The 17,638-nt window shown below is 39.9% G+C and overlaps 1 protein-coding gene across 1 annotated transcript in view; it reads right to left on the bottom strand.

The window, feature by feature from the left end:
• MAP7 (microtubule associated protein 7) overlaps positions 1-17,638 on the bottom strand; it is a 111,481-nt gene that overhangs the window by 30,999 nt on the left and 62,844 nt on the right. The window contains exons 5-7 of the mRNA XM_068411193.1: positions 4,309-4,472; positions 3,365-3,476; positions 2,385-2,471 (exon numbers count right to left, since the gene is read on the bottom strand). Of these exons, the coding sequence (XP_068267294.1) occupies positions 2,385-2,471; positions 3,365-3,476; positions 4,309-4,472 (363 nt within the window). The remainder of the gene's footprint in view (positions 1-2,384; positions 2,472-3,364; positions 3,477-4,308; positions 4,473-17,638) is intronic.

The following is a 17,638-nucleotide window of genomic DNA, read 5'->3' as shown; positions in this document are numbered from 1 at the left end:
AGCTCACTAGTGGGAGGAGGAAAACATGACTAAGTCACTCCTGTTCTACCACAAGAACTTTCAAAAAAGAATGGACTTCTCAGCAGACATTGTACAGATGACTCAAAGACTGGGCACAAAACCATTTAAGTTTCAAATGTCTATGATTATCGTTCAATCAGGTTGCAATCCAAGGACTTAATGGAGTGGATACTAGTAGACAAGATGATATTTCCTCGTTCTTTTCAATATTCTCGGAAAAACCTTGCTCAGGACGTAGAATAGAAAGCTTCAGGGAAGGACCAATATGCTTGCAAATGTCAGGTTATTCATAAAAAGACCTGAATAAAAGATGACATTTGACAGGGCACTGTTACGAGGCAGAAGGTCAATATCGTGACAATACAGTGCTGAAAGATTAAGGGAAGACTAGAGCACAAGGGAAGCAAGGGTGAGCACAAGGGAAGCAAGGGTAAGCACAAAAAGAATTAAGAGATTTAGTTATAAATCCCATAGTTATGTGTAAGTGCTAAACTTCCCACCACAGATTAATTTTCTACCTGCTGTGAACGAAGTTGTAGTTAGTCAATCACACAGCTTAGCAGATAAGAGTCTCCGTGGAAGGCTAGAGACTACTTGTAATGCACACGCTTGGTATAGAATACTAAAGGGTTTTATTTTGCTTTTAGGTTCTGTATATTTTAGAGCAGTATTACACTATTTGCCGTGCAACTGCTGCAGAGTCAGTACCTGCACCCTACTGAGGGGGTGGGTGACGGTTATTTCAAGAACACAGATCATGCACACCCTTTGTGCACGTGCGTGTGTCACATGAAGGTTGCTAGCAATGGCAGAAGAGGAGGAAGGAGCTGAACAGGCCAGCTATATGCTTTATGTTCTCTCTCTCAAAAAAAAAAAAAGCTACATGCATCAACTTGTTCTCCATTGCAAATTTCCATTTGGAAATCTGACATTTGGAAGGTGCTGTGAGAGTCAATTCTGCTTTTGCTTATATTTTAGCATGTACTGAACCTCAGGACTACTCAGCAAAGCATTCAACCATGCTGAAATGCAACAAGGCTTGAGCATATGCCTAAATGCTCTGCTGATTCATATTCTGTGCGTGCAAAAATACGTCCACATACTGTTTTGGAAGCAGATACAAACTCAGGACACTGACAACATTAAGGAGGATGTTGCTGAAATAATATCTGCAACTGTTTATTTATGACAAGTACATCAACATTGCATTTACCTGTTCTAACCTAGTGGACTGAAGTATACTCATTATGTACAAAAAAATTTCATAGAAATACAATGCATGAAAAATACCTTTACTCTCCCCAGATCTATGAACTATATAGGATTCACTATAACTGGATGGGGTGAAAGAAGATTCTCCTCTACCCTGTGTGATTATTTGCTCACTTTGTCTAAAGTTAGAATGACTAGTGAGGTTACAGAACGAGCAAAGTGGGTACTGAAAGAGTGATAAAACTCAGAAATTGGTTTTAAAAGAAGAAATCTAAACGTTATAGCTACAAACAAGACCTCTGTAGGCTGGCAAGATTATGCCACATTGATCTATGGGTTATATTGAAGAGTGTTGTGCGTGAGTCAGCACTGGAGACAGGATGCTCAGGCATCACATGTCACAGATCTTTGTCAGAACAATATTTGTGGGAATGGGATGAGGATTTTGATGTCTTACATCTAATCTATAGCTGAGAAAATGTATAGTATATCAGTACAGCAAAAAAGTTTCTATATTTGGCATAAAGGATGTACTGCATAAAACAGCTTTCTGAAGATGACAAATGACAATATGAAAAATCACCTCTTGTATTTTGCATGCCAACATTTCTCTTGTGTCTATGAACATTAAATGAATGAAATTCAGCATGAGGATTTGCGTGTAAGTGCTGGTAATATGAATCCAATAAATGTAGAATAGGCCAAATGCAAGCCATTGTCTAGAAGACTGCTGGTGTCTTTGTTCTAAAAAAAGAATCAAAATATCCATGAGCAACACATCAGCCAGTGCAGCTGGTTATATGTCTCTGTTCATGTGCAAAATAATTGTAAATCCTGTGTATATGTAGTATGCCAAAAGGGTTCTAGAAGAGACCAAAATACTCAAATTGGGTCTCCTTGAATTCCAGTAGACAGAACATTGTGCTTAATTTCAGTGAATTGTGCCAAATCTTTAGAGTCAGCCAGTAGTAACTCTCCATAGTAAAAATAAATAATAACGAAATAAATCTGGTACTAACAACAGTTCTAATCTATCAGCATGATGTTAAGCATGCATTGCAGCTACATGAGGGTGGTTTAGTTACTGATGTTCTCATTTCCCGAGAACTAGCTATGGGTAAAGGAATCAACAAACCACAGCAATTATGTACCAGGTTTTCTAGCACCACCCAGAGATCTGAAGTGGTGCTCGACGCCTGCTAAATCGAGAAAGGTGAATGATGATTCAAAAAAATAACCTAGAGACAGAATGCAAGACAATGATTTTTCACAGTAAAGCAAATAAAAAACAAATAAGTTATATAGAGTTAAACAAAAAAAGTAATCTTTTATGAAAAATAACTGTTTATTGAACTTATATACGACAAAGACTTCAGAGCATTCTTTTCTCAACTTTTTTTTCCTCCTCGATGAAAGGTTGGACACATTGAAATGTATTCATTAGAGTGGGAAGAGAAGAATTCTAAGTACCACTTTCTGGTGAAAGAAATAAAGGACAAGTTCTCTTTTTTGGGTTCGAGACATATTTAACAGGGCATATACACATTAATGATTGGCAGATTAAGTTAGAGAAGATAACTGGGGGAAAAAAGCATATAGCTAAAATTCACTTAAACTTAATTTGCCCATCTTTAAGTTTTTCTAGGGGAAAAAAGGGACTTCTATCTCCCAAAATATCTGCACAAGGTACAGAGAGCTTATTACGAAGAATTTTTCTTCCTTGTGTCTGTTTTAACCTCAGTATTTGGTCATTTCCACCAGATCTATTTTTCGAGCCATGATATTTAGCATTTGCACACAGTAGCTCATACCACAAGATTGACACAGCAGAAGCACACCCACACGTACACACACAAACAACAGCAAAGCAGCAGAAGCGAGAAGCTGTAGCAAGATACAGTTACAGAATTAGTCAACTCCTGAAACAAGTTTTAACTTTTGTTCAGATTTCTCCTTGCTATGTTTTTGCTCTATGAGAATGTCAAACATGCCATTGCTAGCAATAAGATCAAGAGCAAAGAATTTAAACCAGCATACACTGAATCATCCTTCCTTTTAACAGAAGCAGAGTAAATTCCAGTTAACTGGCAGGGCAGGGAAACTGGCTGGCAAACCAAGCCTCCCTCTTTACCTGTGTTATTAATGCGGTTATGTAGTGCTCCTCCCCAGGACCACCTGTTTTGCTTTTGTTTTGGCTTCTGGCTTCTTTCAATTGTGCGACGTACAACAGCTTCATGTCGTTCCTTAAGTACAACAGGATAATACATTTGGATACTATTGGGTTTTTAACTTAATCTTCTCATCAAACCCTGCTACTCTCCACACAGACAAAACCTAGCAGGCATCTTAGAGCTGTGTTCAAGCTTACGTGCTGCCTACTAAGACACACTCTCAATGAACTATCCTAACTCTAGAACAGGATTAAGCAGTAATTAAACCATAAAAAGTTAAAATATTAACTGTAATTTTGAAAAGGTAAGATCTGTTTGACACCTGCAGAACTGCAGAGAAAAAACAGTGGCCCTGTTATGGCAGCCACCACACAAACACACCCCAGGGCTAGTTGCCACCTTGTATCTCCCACCTACTAAATTCTAGAACTGTGGGAGAGAAAGAAACAAAAAGCCCACAAGGATAAGCTGACTTACGTAGCATCACACCACACATAGTTCCCAGCGTAACTGAGACAAATCAGCCAAGAGTATATTTCATTACGCTCTCACTTTCTTAAAGGTTTTGTTAGGACAACTAATATTTAGTTACCCTTATACCGAATGGCTAAGAATTAACAGATAACCATACAAAACCGACCCAATTTGTATTTTTCTGCATGAGGTTGTGCAGTGCCATATATTCTAACCCAGACATGCTCAACTTAGCTGCATTTGATTCATAAAGGGCACTTTACGAAGCAGTATCTGTGCAAGTAAGGCTTAAAATCCTCTTTTACACGCTGTCTCATACTGCCCATGGCTTGTGTTGCGTTCCTTCCATCAACTCTTAAAGAAAAAGTTTGATAGTACTGTATCTTATGGCAAAAGGAAGCTGAAAAGTGTTCATGACATTTATTCTTACCTTATCTTCTTCTATTCTCTGCCTTCGTTTTTCCTCTACAGCAGCTCGCCTTCTCTCTTCCTTTAACCTCTGCTCTTCTAGCTTCTTTCTGCGTTCCTCTAGGTGTTTTTCATAATGTTGCCGGGCTCTCTCTTCTCTTTCTAACCAGATGGATTCTCTTGCAGCTGTAAGAAAAATCAAAAAAAAAGTATTAACATGCTATATGTGATAAAGTCTTTAATACAGTTTGAATAATCAAGCTAAATGGAAAAACTTCTGAACTCATTTTCTTAAAAAGACATATAAAATATCCTAATCTCTCTGCATGTATTAAAACATCGTGTACCCTGGTCACACATTCATTTCATTTCATCTCAATTTACTTAATATGAATTACCACCAGAAATAGTTGAATTATGTGAGCATATAGTTTCTATGTGAAAGAAAGGATTTTTTTGTTAGTTTAAAATACCTAAATACTTAAGTGAGATCTATACGAACACTTCCGTTGTACAAACCATGATAATTCTCCGTAATATTTCACTGTAAAAAGAAAGATAAAACTATTACTGCTATATACCTCCTTTTCTGATCAATACAGATTTCTAATAGAAGTGTCTGGGATTACAATCCTCACACCTGGACTGTTAGCCTTACCAACTGCTGACCAGAAGGAAACCTACCAAAGAAGTCAGTCTAAAGATGAACTTTCATCTGTCTTATAACTCCACTGCTGCAGAGCTCTCAACAACATGTTTCAGAAGTGCTAATCAAGAAGCACTATATGAGACAAATTTTGCTCCCCTTCAGGGTCTGAATTTTCATGAAGGTACTATCTGGAACATGGGCTGAAACTGTAGTCCACCTGAAACCATTTACATATGATACTCTGGACCTCTCTCCATTACTGTCTTGAAAGCTTCAGGTCCCAGAAATTCTTGTGTTCTTAAAAAAACCTGTTACCTGCTTTTTTAAAAGTCCCAGACATTTAATACCTTTCTTCATGAACTGACAGATGAGAGTGCAGGAAGAGATGCACGTGAAGGTCACAAGACAAACATCACTTAGAATCACGTTAGAAATACACAGAAGCAGCTCACTGATAACAGCAGCAACAGGGACCCAGGACAGCAAAGTATCAAAAAATACTTTCAATTTCCAAGGCCAGCCAGGTAAGGAAATTCTCTACCTAAGTCCAAGACAGTATTTTTTAAATTCAATCTGGGGGAAAAACTTAAAAAAAAAAAAAAAAAAATTAAAAAAAGAGAGAGAGCCTATTTTTACAATCACGTACTCTAGAACGGCATCTCCAGCCTTCAATTAGCAGGGACATTTGTGGTGTTTGACACAACCACATACCAAAACGCCCAAATGCTTCTAGGTGTTCAGAGAAGACATTGCAATCACTTGTAATAACGCTAGACTTGTCTTCACCAAACTGCTCTTCTGCACTTTCCTGCCTACTCAAGCAAACCCCACCTCACCCAATAAAGAACTTAGATTACATTCTAAACCTTATGTACTTGCATATGCAATGTCATGAAAAATCTCTACCCTGGGTAGACCAGTTCATGTGCAGAGTATCTCCCTTAAGAAAACAGCTCTCTACCATTTCAGATGTCAAATATTTTGCTGAGAAAAGCAGACACCATGTTTAGCTTTGCTGTGGTACATAAACTAGCAGAGAGATGTTTGTTCAGCAGCTACAAGCAACCAAAAGACACCCTCTTGGCAAGATGGGTGGAAGTTCAGCAAGATGTTTGCAGGAAATTTAACATAGCTTGAATAATTACAGTAACAAGGAATAGTACAGTTGCTTAGATAATTACTAACAATAGGTGTGAGAAGTGACACCTACAAACGTTAAATACTAACGAAAGAGCCACTGGAAGATTTATAGAAATATTTTTCTATGCTAATTTAGAAAAGTGACTTGAAGGAGTAATGTGAATTGCAGACTAAGGCAGAAAATAGCAGAATGCAGCAGAAAAAGCAGCTTCCAGGCCAACTGCAGTCTGCAAAGGCTCCTTCTTCTATAATAAAGCCTTACAACACAACAAAATAGAGCCAAAATTAGTGTTCTAAATGCAAGACTAGTTTGTAAACCAGGAACATGCATCTGCTGCCCCTTCTTGGAAACCAGCAGCTCACCAAGAGAATGGATGGACAGAGAGATGATTCTCACTATGGTCTACCCTTCTCCTGGGACCACATGACCCCTCATGATGCTCTCTTGCTATTGCCCAGGTCCAGAGAAGACTCAGCATCTTTTCCAACAACGTGTGTTAAATCCTCAACAACTGAAGCGTAAGACATGTCACCTCTGAGGTACCATCCCCTCTTTTTGTCTTTGCCTTCTGGCTAACCAATGCCTTGGGCAGAACCACTGTCATTCCGTCAGGAGAAAGGTGTGATTTTCGCAAAAGTTTGCTCTTCCTATTAGCTTCTGCACAGTTGGATTGCAGAATAGGGTCAGCCCAAGAAGAGGCAGCCACATCAATCAACTGTACTGTTCTTTTCACTTACTCTATGTGCATTTATCTTGTTTTCTTCAGCAGATAAGAATAACATTCTCTAAAAGCAGCAACCCAGCTAATTTCAACCAACTACTTTTTCAAAAAAGGAAAAAAAATACTTATTATCTTTAATACCATCTGAAGACTGGCAAAAGACCTTTCTAAAGTGCTTACACTTAAAGGGAAAAAGAATAAAGAGTATCATTGATCTTTGAATTCTGCACTGCAAACATTTAATGTTAACTCCTTCTTTCTCCTAAATCTTTGATGAAAATTTCAGAGAAAGTTAACACTTATTATTAAAGGATAGGACCACTTTAGATCTCCATATTCAAAACACACACGTTCTAAAATTGTAGTAACTTTTACCCATTTCGGTGAGCTTTCATGACCGCTTTAACCAAAGTGCTGGCTGACACCAAGAAGAGCAGCATTTGCCCTTCTCTAGGCTCTGAGTTTGTACTCCTCCTCCCCACGCTGACCATGTTGCTCATGGGACTGAGATCAGATGGACCAAGAAAACAATCTAGTTAAAACCAGGTTGTTTCCATGCCTTTTTTCTTCCAACACTCTTAGCTGCAGCTGGTCCCAGTGGAGACTGGTCAGCCTGGGCAGGTGGGTAAGCAGACATGCTGCTGGGTGGGTTTAGGGGGTTCTGAAACCAGAGCAAGCCTTAGGGCTCTCAGAAATGAGACTGCTGAGCAGCGCAGCACAGCCTCTCTGAGCTCTCCCGAAGCAAGACAGGGCTCAATAGTTTGTTGAATCCAACAGCAGGTCAATGCAATACACACAGAGAAGCTGATTTTACCTTGTTGACACCAGACTGACACCAGACTAATTCAATCCAACCTACACCTAGAAGGAAGGTTATAGAATATGGCTTCTCTGTATTTCACCAATTTATGAAAGCCTCTGCCCCAAGCTCTCAGTCATTGACTAATTCCACACACATTACATTCGAAAGTTTTTATCTCATCTTCATACACCTCTGCAGTTCTGTTTTGAGCAATATCACGTTCCTGCTCCTCTGACAAGTCATACTGCTAGCTTAGAATTTTTGGAGAAAATATATCCTTTCTCCTCCATCATCAGAACCAATTACTATATACTGGACACCTGTCTGGAGACAGAAGTTTAAAAAAAGGTACAGGGAGGCTGGGAAATCGTGCGTATAACTCATAAGGACACAAAAGGAAAGAAAGAGACACTCAGAGCTTGAATTTACAAGCCTGAAGAGGTAAAGTATTTTACTTCATAAAACCAAATTTGAACAGAACTTAACTAACGATATACTATGAAAAACACAATACTTTTAATAATTTTTCCCATTTCAACACTATGTTTTCATCTTCCTTTTTTCCCCTCAAATAATTGTTCATTAGTGCTAGACTGCAGTAATGTTAAATAACCGTTAAATGCCATTCCTGAAGGATATGGTATTATCTCTCCTTCTGTTCTTTCTGTATAATTACTTCCCATGAATCGTCTTCTGCTAGTTTTCATCTTCAGAATTGTTTCCTATTTGAGACTACTGTTATGATTCATTTCTGATTCAGAAATGTTTAGAGGGTTTGTTTCAGTTCTGTGGACAGCATTTCACAATACGTATAGATGCAGAGCTTGTAATACTTTAAAAAGGTATATGATTTTGTGGATTTACTTTATTCTAACGTGCACAAACTATAACAATTAGTCTTAACTTCCAGTCTTTATTGTCTATCTGTAGATGTCACAGAAATGGGTCTTGGAAAAAAAAAAAATGAGAATCCTTCCCTCTCCTCATCTTAAAAGGAAATCTGGAGTCCATTTCATTTATTGCATGCAAAAATTGTGTAATTTGATCTTTGTTATAAGCTTTAGCTTCCCTAGCTAACCATTCAGGAGTGGAACTAGATTGTTCCCTTATGCAATATCATATGTTTGCAATCTAAGTTAGACCCACCTTCACCGAGGAAATGCTCTAGACTCTTACAGCATTGTCCTGGTTTGGCCTAAACCAGGCCTATTTTCCTTTCAGTGATTTTTACTTTCAGCTAAGTCTCCTCTAAGTAACTGCACTTTCTGAAACTAACTGCATGTTTGCAGACAGTGTCTGCTTCCAGGACTGATAACGCTCGAAGTTTGTAGTTATCACTGAGGCACCGGTAGGGATGTTGTGCAGTAAGGCTCTTGCTGTACTTATTCTTAGAGAAACCAAGGTCACTGCTGAATTCCTCACTGCTTACAAGTGAAGAGCCGAAGGGGGGTCGCAGCTGCAGCGGGGAGCAGACAGGGCAGGTGACCCAAAATTGACCAACGAGGGTATTCCATCCCACACACGTCATTCTCGGTATAAAGCGGGGGGATCACGAGGGTCTCGCTCTCTTTCTGCTATGGCCAGTGTCCAAGGAGGACTCCGTCTGTTTTCCTGCTGCCCCCGATCCTGATCCGTGCATCCCTGAATCCAGCTCTCGACCGTCGCTAGGCCCAGGCTGGGCCTTCCCGGAGCCTGCCCTGCAGTGTCGGTGGTGACGTGGCTGACTTCAGGGGAGCTCAACCTTGGTTTTGTATATATATTTGTATATATTTGATTATTTCTATTATTATTATTATACTCTTTTTCATTATTATAGTTTATTAAAACTGTTTTAACTTTCCAACCCGGAAGTCTCTCTCCCTTTTCCCTTTCCCTTTCCCTTTCCCTTTGGGGGGAGTGGGGGGGATAACAGAGGGCATCTGCCATAGGTTTAATAGCTGGCCCAGCTTTAAAACCGTGACAAGCATCCTGTCACCATGGTGCTATACAAATGAATTTAAAAAAAAAAAAAAAAACAGTGCACACACCATGTTACATAGATCCTGAACACACTAAGTAACCCAAATAATGTAGTTGTTCAAAACTGGAATTCAATCAAACCAACCTGCAGAAGTTTGGAAACATCCATTCTCTTTAAAAAAGCTAAGAGCACCTAAGGAGCTTAGTAGCATATATCTCATGGAAGTCCATCCAGCTGCAGCATGTTGGCTTTTACTCAATGGTCACTTATGTACGGACTCTAATGATCATATCAAGACAAGTCACTGCTCTGAGCCAAAAGACTTCCACAGATCCTGAGATCAGCTGGATCTTTTGTGCCTGGAATCTGCTTACAATTGCAACCCAGCATGAAAACGCTCTTTGAATTGTTTTGAATTGTTTGAATTCAGCAAATAAAGCACTTCCTGAAGGATACGAGAAATTAAGAAAAACAAAGAATAAAAAAAAACAAGAGCTTTCTTAACTGATATCACTGGAATATTAATTTGCCTATAAAAGACATGGAGATTAATTGTTCTTTCCGTCATTAATGTAAATGGTTAGACCTTCTTGAGGCATTATATTGGGACTTCAGCCTGTCATGTTGTTTAGAAAAAGTAATGAAAATAGTATATTTGAACTTTCAAGACTAAATTCAGGAAGAGAACGGCTGAAAACATTTTTGGTTTGGTATGTAAAAGAGTTAACTTTCACATACACCCTCACTTCTGGGAAGACAATCAGAATGCTAAACCTCTGGATAGAACACTAATCTTCAGCTTTCTGCTCCTCAGAGAAGGGATGATAAAATCATACTTCTGATATGGAAAGACAGCTCAAATAACTGAAACACACATTAGTGAAGGATTAACCAAAGCAAATGGAAGCTGGAATAAATTATAAGAAACAGATCTGATATCAAACAAATACAAAAGTTACTTCTTTCCATCATCTTTAAGTTACAGGCAAAAGGCAGCAGAAAGTATACATCCATCTGTTAACATGAGGAAGCTACCGATTTTATGCTTGGAACAAGTATTTAACTAGTACATAAAAAGCATGATTTTATGACATATCTGTTTCCTGAGAAAAACTGTAATATCTATTTTCATGAATTTAACTTTTTCTGCAGACAGGGAAATAACCTTTCCTGGTTTGAAATTTTGATTTTTTTTTTTTTTTAATGTATTAACTCCTACACTTTCTCTTATTAGAGAATCAAAGGAGAATATCTGCTTTGTTTTCACTGCTTCCTATATGCACTACTAACATTCTTGCATCAACTCAAGGGCTCAGTTTTTGCCATCTAAAAGGTAAGATGGAGAAACTTCTTTTCCTGCTATCTCAGACAGAAAATAACAAATTGTACTCTAGGTTAAAAAAGGATATTAAGCCCTATTCTGAATACATAGATATGCTTCTAGAAGCACAGCAAGCTGTGTTTCACAGAGACACATATATCAAATGCCTTGCTGATAGAAGGAATCAACAGATGAGCCTACAGGAAACAGAAGATACCTCTAGAAGGTCCAATCAACTTGGACGAGCAGCTGATTTGCCTGATGTGGAAGAGGAAAATATCCACTTTTATGATGGCTCCTCCAGGCTATGCTAAGAGCTATGCCTGGTGCTGAGCCAATGCTGGACTCCAGTACAGGTATGGTCCAAGGAAAAGGCTTTTTCTTGGGGCTGAGCCTTAACAACTTCATGATACTTCTCTCGCTTGTAATAACACACATTGTCTGACAACATGCAAGAATCATTCAAAGAAAGCTTGGTCGTCGCTCAAATAGTACCTGCATGCTAAAAGCTTAAATGGCATAGGAACATTTATATTAAAGTTGGAAAATAAAAAAAAGTCACAACTTGATCCTTGTTCTAACTCATTACTTAGTACAATCTATAAAGAACAGAGTCATGTGATATAAGGACACAAAAGCATAAAAACAAGATTTAGAAATTGAGCCCCCAGACATGCTGTTAATACCTTCTGCTTGTTTGCAAACTAGTAATGCTGGATTAGATTACAGAGCAACATAATTAAGGCTATATTTCTGGCACCTCTGAAGTGAATAACAGAGCAAAAGAAAACAAGATCTATCAAGAAAGAAACGTTCCTATATTAAGAGACACTTAAGACTTTTAAAACCAATCGATTTTACACTAGAATTAACTAATTTAATGTGGAAGATATTAACTGCAAACCATGCACATTTCTTGTAGAAATCATTTTGTAGTTTCTTTCCCTAATCACGCACACAGACAGAGCCATTCTTTGCAGGGGTTTTAGGCTGTGAGGGAACGGGGGCATGCATTAAGCATCAAAGCCTCTATTTTCTGTTCACCCAAGCGAAGAAAAGGGGAGGTCTTCTCAGCTCCTCTTCTGCTGTTTCTTCACTTTAGTCATTTTTCTTCTGGTTTACTGCCTATATAAAGGCAGATCAGTCTAGCACCGCGCATTCTCACTCTGCTGTTCGCATCCACCTTGGGCAGGCAGTTACCTGAGTAAAGATCCTATAGTCTTTGTCAATCTTTCCAGCCTTTATCTTTTCTGACTTTACGGCACTGACCTCAGCAATAGCTTTCTCCTCTGACCGCTGTTTCACCTTTCCTCACTGCCAGCTCCGCACTGTCTGAGACTGTGATTGCCTCCTTGCTGCATTAGCAGAAAAATGGATCAGTGATGCTTATACCATACCTAAAAATGGGGACGTTCCATCAGGCCACAGAAGCGGCTGACTGAATGAATTAAAAGGTGAACTTCAGAGCTGTAATTAAAGCTGAAGTTAATGTTAGATTCTCTAAGCCAACCTTTCCCCAGTAACCATGCTCTGATGGACATTGAGCACAGAAATTTTTAAACTAATCTTCCTTAAAAATTGTTTTCTTGTTTTATAAACCCTTCTGACACTCAAGTCCTCTGAGGACATCCCAAAACGATTCATATGCTAGGGTCACTGACTCCCAGTTTCTGTGGGGCTTCTGACTGTGGAATTGTTGGATGAAGTTCTGTCTCCAATTGCCAGAGGAGAGAATAAGCCAGAAGGAAATTCACTGACAGAAAAAAATTGTGATTTTTATTAATGTGATATTTTGCCAATGATCACTTTTTTTTTCAAATGGGAGAGGAATACATATCATAACGTGATCTTTAAAATATTATTTTAATGCTTATGCATTGTAACTATTAAGAATTTAATTAATTTAGCCAACCTGAAACTCAGACATATTCTAAAAACTAAGATTAATAACACATTTCCTTAAATGAAGAGTTAAGTCAAATGGCAGGATTACCATCTTTGTTTCCAATGCCAGAAACAAAATGAGCCATGTGTCCTTGTCAGGATCATAATTGTGATAAAAAAGGTCAGTCTTCAAGCAGGATTAGTGTAGATAAAACACGCACAGATATAAGACTTAAAATGGTTGTCTCAAGAATCAGGGACTGAGATACTGCAAAGTGAAAACAAGAAATCCCCAACTTTTCCTCTGTGCTGGGCGATGACCTAAGGCTATCAGAATGAAACCCATTTTAAAATCCCAGTAACTTTCACTGTTGAAAAACACAGTTTGATTTTTCTTTCCAGTTACGGAGAACCAAGTCTATGCTAATAAAGGGAACATGCCCAGAGATCAACTGGCACAGAACAACTTTCACTTGTACTACTAAACTTCTACCCTCCAAAATGGCAGCAGTCAATCAACACATGAGGAAAAACCCATGGGCCTCCCCTGCCAATTCCCAAACCTTGTCTGGGAATCAGCGAGGAGACAGCTAGTTGGCTGGAGCCAAAACCCTGCCAGGATCCATCATAACAGTTTAATAGCAAGAACAGTTGAGTTTCAGAACCAGGGAATGCTCTTCAGTATTGTTTAATTTGCCAGTACAGATACAACCAATATGGCAGAATTAAGGGTAAAACCCCCCTGCTGAAAATGCAAAAGCTTTTATTAAACTTTTCCAGTTTGACCAGGCCATTGACCATGTTTGCCTTCACAAACAACTCGGTTCTGACATGCGTCTCACACAGCCTCCAGTGCCAAACACAGCCGGTCAGCCTGACAAATGCGAAGGAACCATGGTGCCGACCTGAAGCCAGAACTGTGACGGCTCCCTTCACTCTAAGAACAGCCTCATTTGACAGCTACTGCCCTCACCTAATAACACCTCTTTTGGGATTCCTGTCTTGCATGACCCAAAAGGGTTGGTCTCACACAGAGAGCTCCGGTGTTCAGATTTTAAAGGACAGATGTTAACTTCATGCACAGGCAGTGTGAGAAGGAGTGCTAGCAGAAACTGCACAAAATGAAAACATGATTAATAAAGAGCAAGTGGCACACTGGAAGCATTATTTATAGAATCAAGTAAAGATTACCCTAATAATCCTTTAAAGGTCTGGATGTGCATATCAACAAGTAATACACACATTACCAAATGGCCAGGGGAATAAAAAACTTGAAGCATGGCTGCTAAGCAATTCTTTTATTTCCGCCCATGTGAAAAGGCAAGTCTAATAATGAAGCTAAAAAACCCAAAATTCATACAACTTATTAGTCATGGAAAACATGAGTTGCACAGAAAAAAGCCAAAGAATTCATCTTTCAGAAGTGTTGGCGTGTCATGCCAAAAGCAATGCCTTTTCTATAGTGAAGGAACTAAAAATCCTTCCTTCTTGATGGACTGATTAGCTGAAATAGCATACATGTCCCTATGTGCCTTCTATGTTCTCTGAAGAAAGTTCCCAAATTAGACATTAATATACCAAGGTGAAAGGGGAATTCTTCTAGAAGCTTTTTTATTCTTTTCAGTTAGGTAGGGTAATATGATCCTCAAGAAACAGCAGATACTGACAGTCCCACCACAACTATGCTATATGTATCCAGACAACAAAAATGACAGCACTCATCTTTTCTACTCTCTAAACTCTCATTAAAAAGAGAAGAGGTAGACACCCAAGTGTGGTAAGTAAAATAAGACTGCTAAAATACTACTGCCAGGTGCAAGCAAATCCTCAAGAGTACAGAGCACATACTGACCCATTATACCACAGTGAAAGCCACATCTATCACAGCACAGCAGAACTCGAAAAAAGTTAAAGCTTGAGAGTAAACAAAAGGAGGAAAAAAAATAGGTCTCAAGTCAATCCTCCTATAACGTCAGAATATTGCCGAATAAAGAAACATAATCTTGGCAACTAGGAAAGCTAAGGCCTCCTTGGAATTAAACCTTGCAAGAGAGGTCAAGGACAACAGAAAGGGCTTCTTCAAATACATTGCAGGTAAAGCCAACACTAGAGGCAATGTAGGCCCACTGATGAATGAGGTGGGGGCCCTGGAGACAGAGGATAAAAAGAAGGCGGAGTTACTGAATGCCTTCTTTGCCTCTGTCTATACTGTTGGAGGCTGTCCTGAGGAGCCCCGGACCCCTGAGGCCTCAGAAGAATCAGGATAGAGGAGGAATCTGTCTTGGTAGATGAGGGCTGGGTCAGGGACCAATTAAGCAATCTGGACGTCCATAAATCCATGGGCCCTGATGGGATGCACCGCGGGTGCTGAGGGAGCTGGCGGAGGTCATTGCTAGGCCACTCTCCATCATCTTTGCTAAGTCGTGGGCAACGGGAGAGGTGCCTGAGGACTGGAGGAAAGCGAATGTCACTCCAGTCTTCAAAAAGGGCAAGAAGGAGGACCCACGTAACTATAGACCGGTCAGCCTCACCTCTATCCCTGGAAAGGTGATGGAACAACTTGTCCTTGGTGCTGTCTCTAGGCACATCAAGGATAGGGGGATCATTAGGGGCACTCAACATGGCTTCACCAAGGGGAAGTCATGCTTAACCAACTTGATAGCCTTTTATGAGGACATAACCCGGTGGATAGATGATGGTAAAGCTGTGGATGTGGTCTATCTCGATTTCAGTAAAGCGTTTGACACGGTCTCCCACAGCAAACTCACAGCTAAACTGAGGAAGTGTGGTCTGGATGATCGGGTAGTGAGGTGGATTGTGAACTGGCTGAAGGAAAGAAGCCAGAGAGTGGTGGTCAATGGGACAGAGTCCAGTTGGAGGCCTGTGTCTAGCGGAGTCCCGCAAGGGTCGGTACTGGGACCAGTACTATTCAATATATTCATTAATGACTTGGATGAGGGAATAGAGTGCACTGTCAGCAAGTTCGCTGATGACACAAAACTGGGAGGAGTGGCTGATGCGCCGGAAGGCTGCGCAGCCATTCAGAGAGACCTGGACAGGCTGGAGAGTTGGGCGGGGAGAAATTTAATGAAATATAACAAGGGCAAGTGTAGAGTCCTGCATCTGGGCAAGAACAACCCCATGTACCAGTACAAGTTCGGGGCAGACCTGTTGGAGACCAGCATAGGGGAAAGGGACCTGGGGGTCCTAGTGGACAGCAGGATGACCATGAGCCAGCAGTGTGCCCTTGTGGCCAAGAAGGCCAATGGCATCCTGGGGTGTATTAGAAGGGGTGTGGTTAGCAGGTCGAGAGAGGTTCCCCTCCCCCTCTACTCTGCCCTGGTGAGGCCGCATCTGGAATATTGTGTCCAGTTCTGGGCCCCTCAGTTCAAGAAGGACAGGGAACTGCTAGAGAGAGTCCAGCGCAGAGCCACGAAGATGATTAAGGGAGTGGAACATCTCCCTTACGAGGAGAGGCTGAGGGAGCTGGGTCTCTTTAGCTTGGAGAAGAGGAGACTGAGGGGTGACCTCATTAATTTTTATAAATATGTAAAGGGCAAGTGTCATGAGGATGGAGCCAGGCTCTTCTCAGTGACATCCCTTGACAGGACAAGGGACAACGGGTGCAAGCTGGAACACAGGAGGTTCCACATAAATATGAGGAAAAACTTCTTTACGGTGAGGGTGACTGAACACTGGAACAGGCTGCCCAGAGAGCTTGTGGAGTCTCCTTCTTCGGAGACATTCAAAACCCGCCTGGACGCGTTCCTGTGTGATATGGTCTAGGCAATCCTGCCCCAGCAGGGGGATTGGACTAGATGATCTTTCAAGGTCCCTTCCAATCCCTAACATTCTGTGATTCTGTGTGATTCTGTGATTAAACTAGTACTCCACATGATCTCAACAGAAGGGTCAAACAACTTAATTTTCATGAAAAGACAGATAATGTGACCTCCTGCAGTTCAAGTTGCTGAAAGTACAAAACAAAACTGTTAGACGTTACTACCAGCTCTACACTTACAGAACTGAACATTGTTCTTTTTTTTAGCAGCAGAGAATAATTTCACTTGAGGTATGACTGGAAGTCTCAACTTCTGCTTAAAAAGAAGCCTTTGCTAAACTTGACAGATCCCCTGAATCAAAAGGAGAGTAATGAAGTTTAAATCCAACTTAATTCTAGTAAAAAAAAATTCCTTCCTTCAGTTGCTTTACTGCTGCATGGCTGATGTCCCAGTATTAACAAAATCCAACTCTACTTTTCAGCGAGACACATTTATGTAATACATTATACAACTTGATGTTTAAGATGGACAGCTTAGGTATTTCTTTGCTATGGTTCATATGACAGGAGTGACTGATTACCTAGGTTCTGCACTAAAAAAAAAAAAAAAATGAAGCTTGCATGTCATTGTAAAAATCATTGTTTTACTGTACTAGAACACAAATCTCAAGAGATAGCTCCTAAATCTTAATGTTAGAAGATAAATATATGGATGAAAGTACAACGTGACTTTCAATTTTCTTGTTAGTTCAAAATAATTCTTCATGCAAGAACACAAAATACACTCATACATCATGGGGACATGCAGAACTCTCCCATTTAGGAATGAAGGATTCCACATCAACCTGAAAAAAACCCTACAGTTTGATGTTGCTTTTACAATATGTCACACAAAACAACATGTTTCTCAACAGAAGTCACGTCCTTCCAGTAACAGATATTCATTTATCAATAGCTAGAAAAAAATCAGAGTTCAGGAGAACTTAAGGAAAACATCTCTCTCTGCGCTTGAGTAAAGCGTTGTTAGTACACAACGACTGAACCTGAAAAAAGAATAAATTCAAGACATGGAAGTGTCATCTATAAGAAATTA

Source organism: Nyctibius grandis, chromosome 1 (genome assembly GCF_013368605.1).
Source record: "Nyctibius grandis isolate bNycGra1 chromosome 1, bNycGra1.pri, whole genome shotgun sequence".
Taxonomy (NCBI): Eukaryota; Metazoa; Chordata; class Aves; order Nyctibiiformes; family Nyctibiidae; genus Nyctibius; species Nyctibius grandis.
Note: the sequence above shows the minus strand (reverse complement) of the source record. Positions and strands in the feature narration are given on the sequence as shown.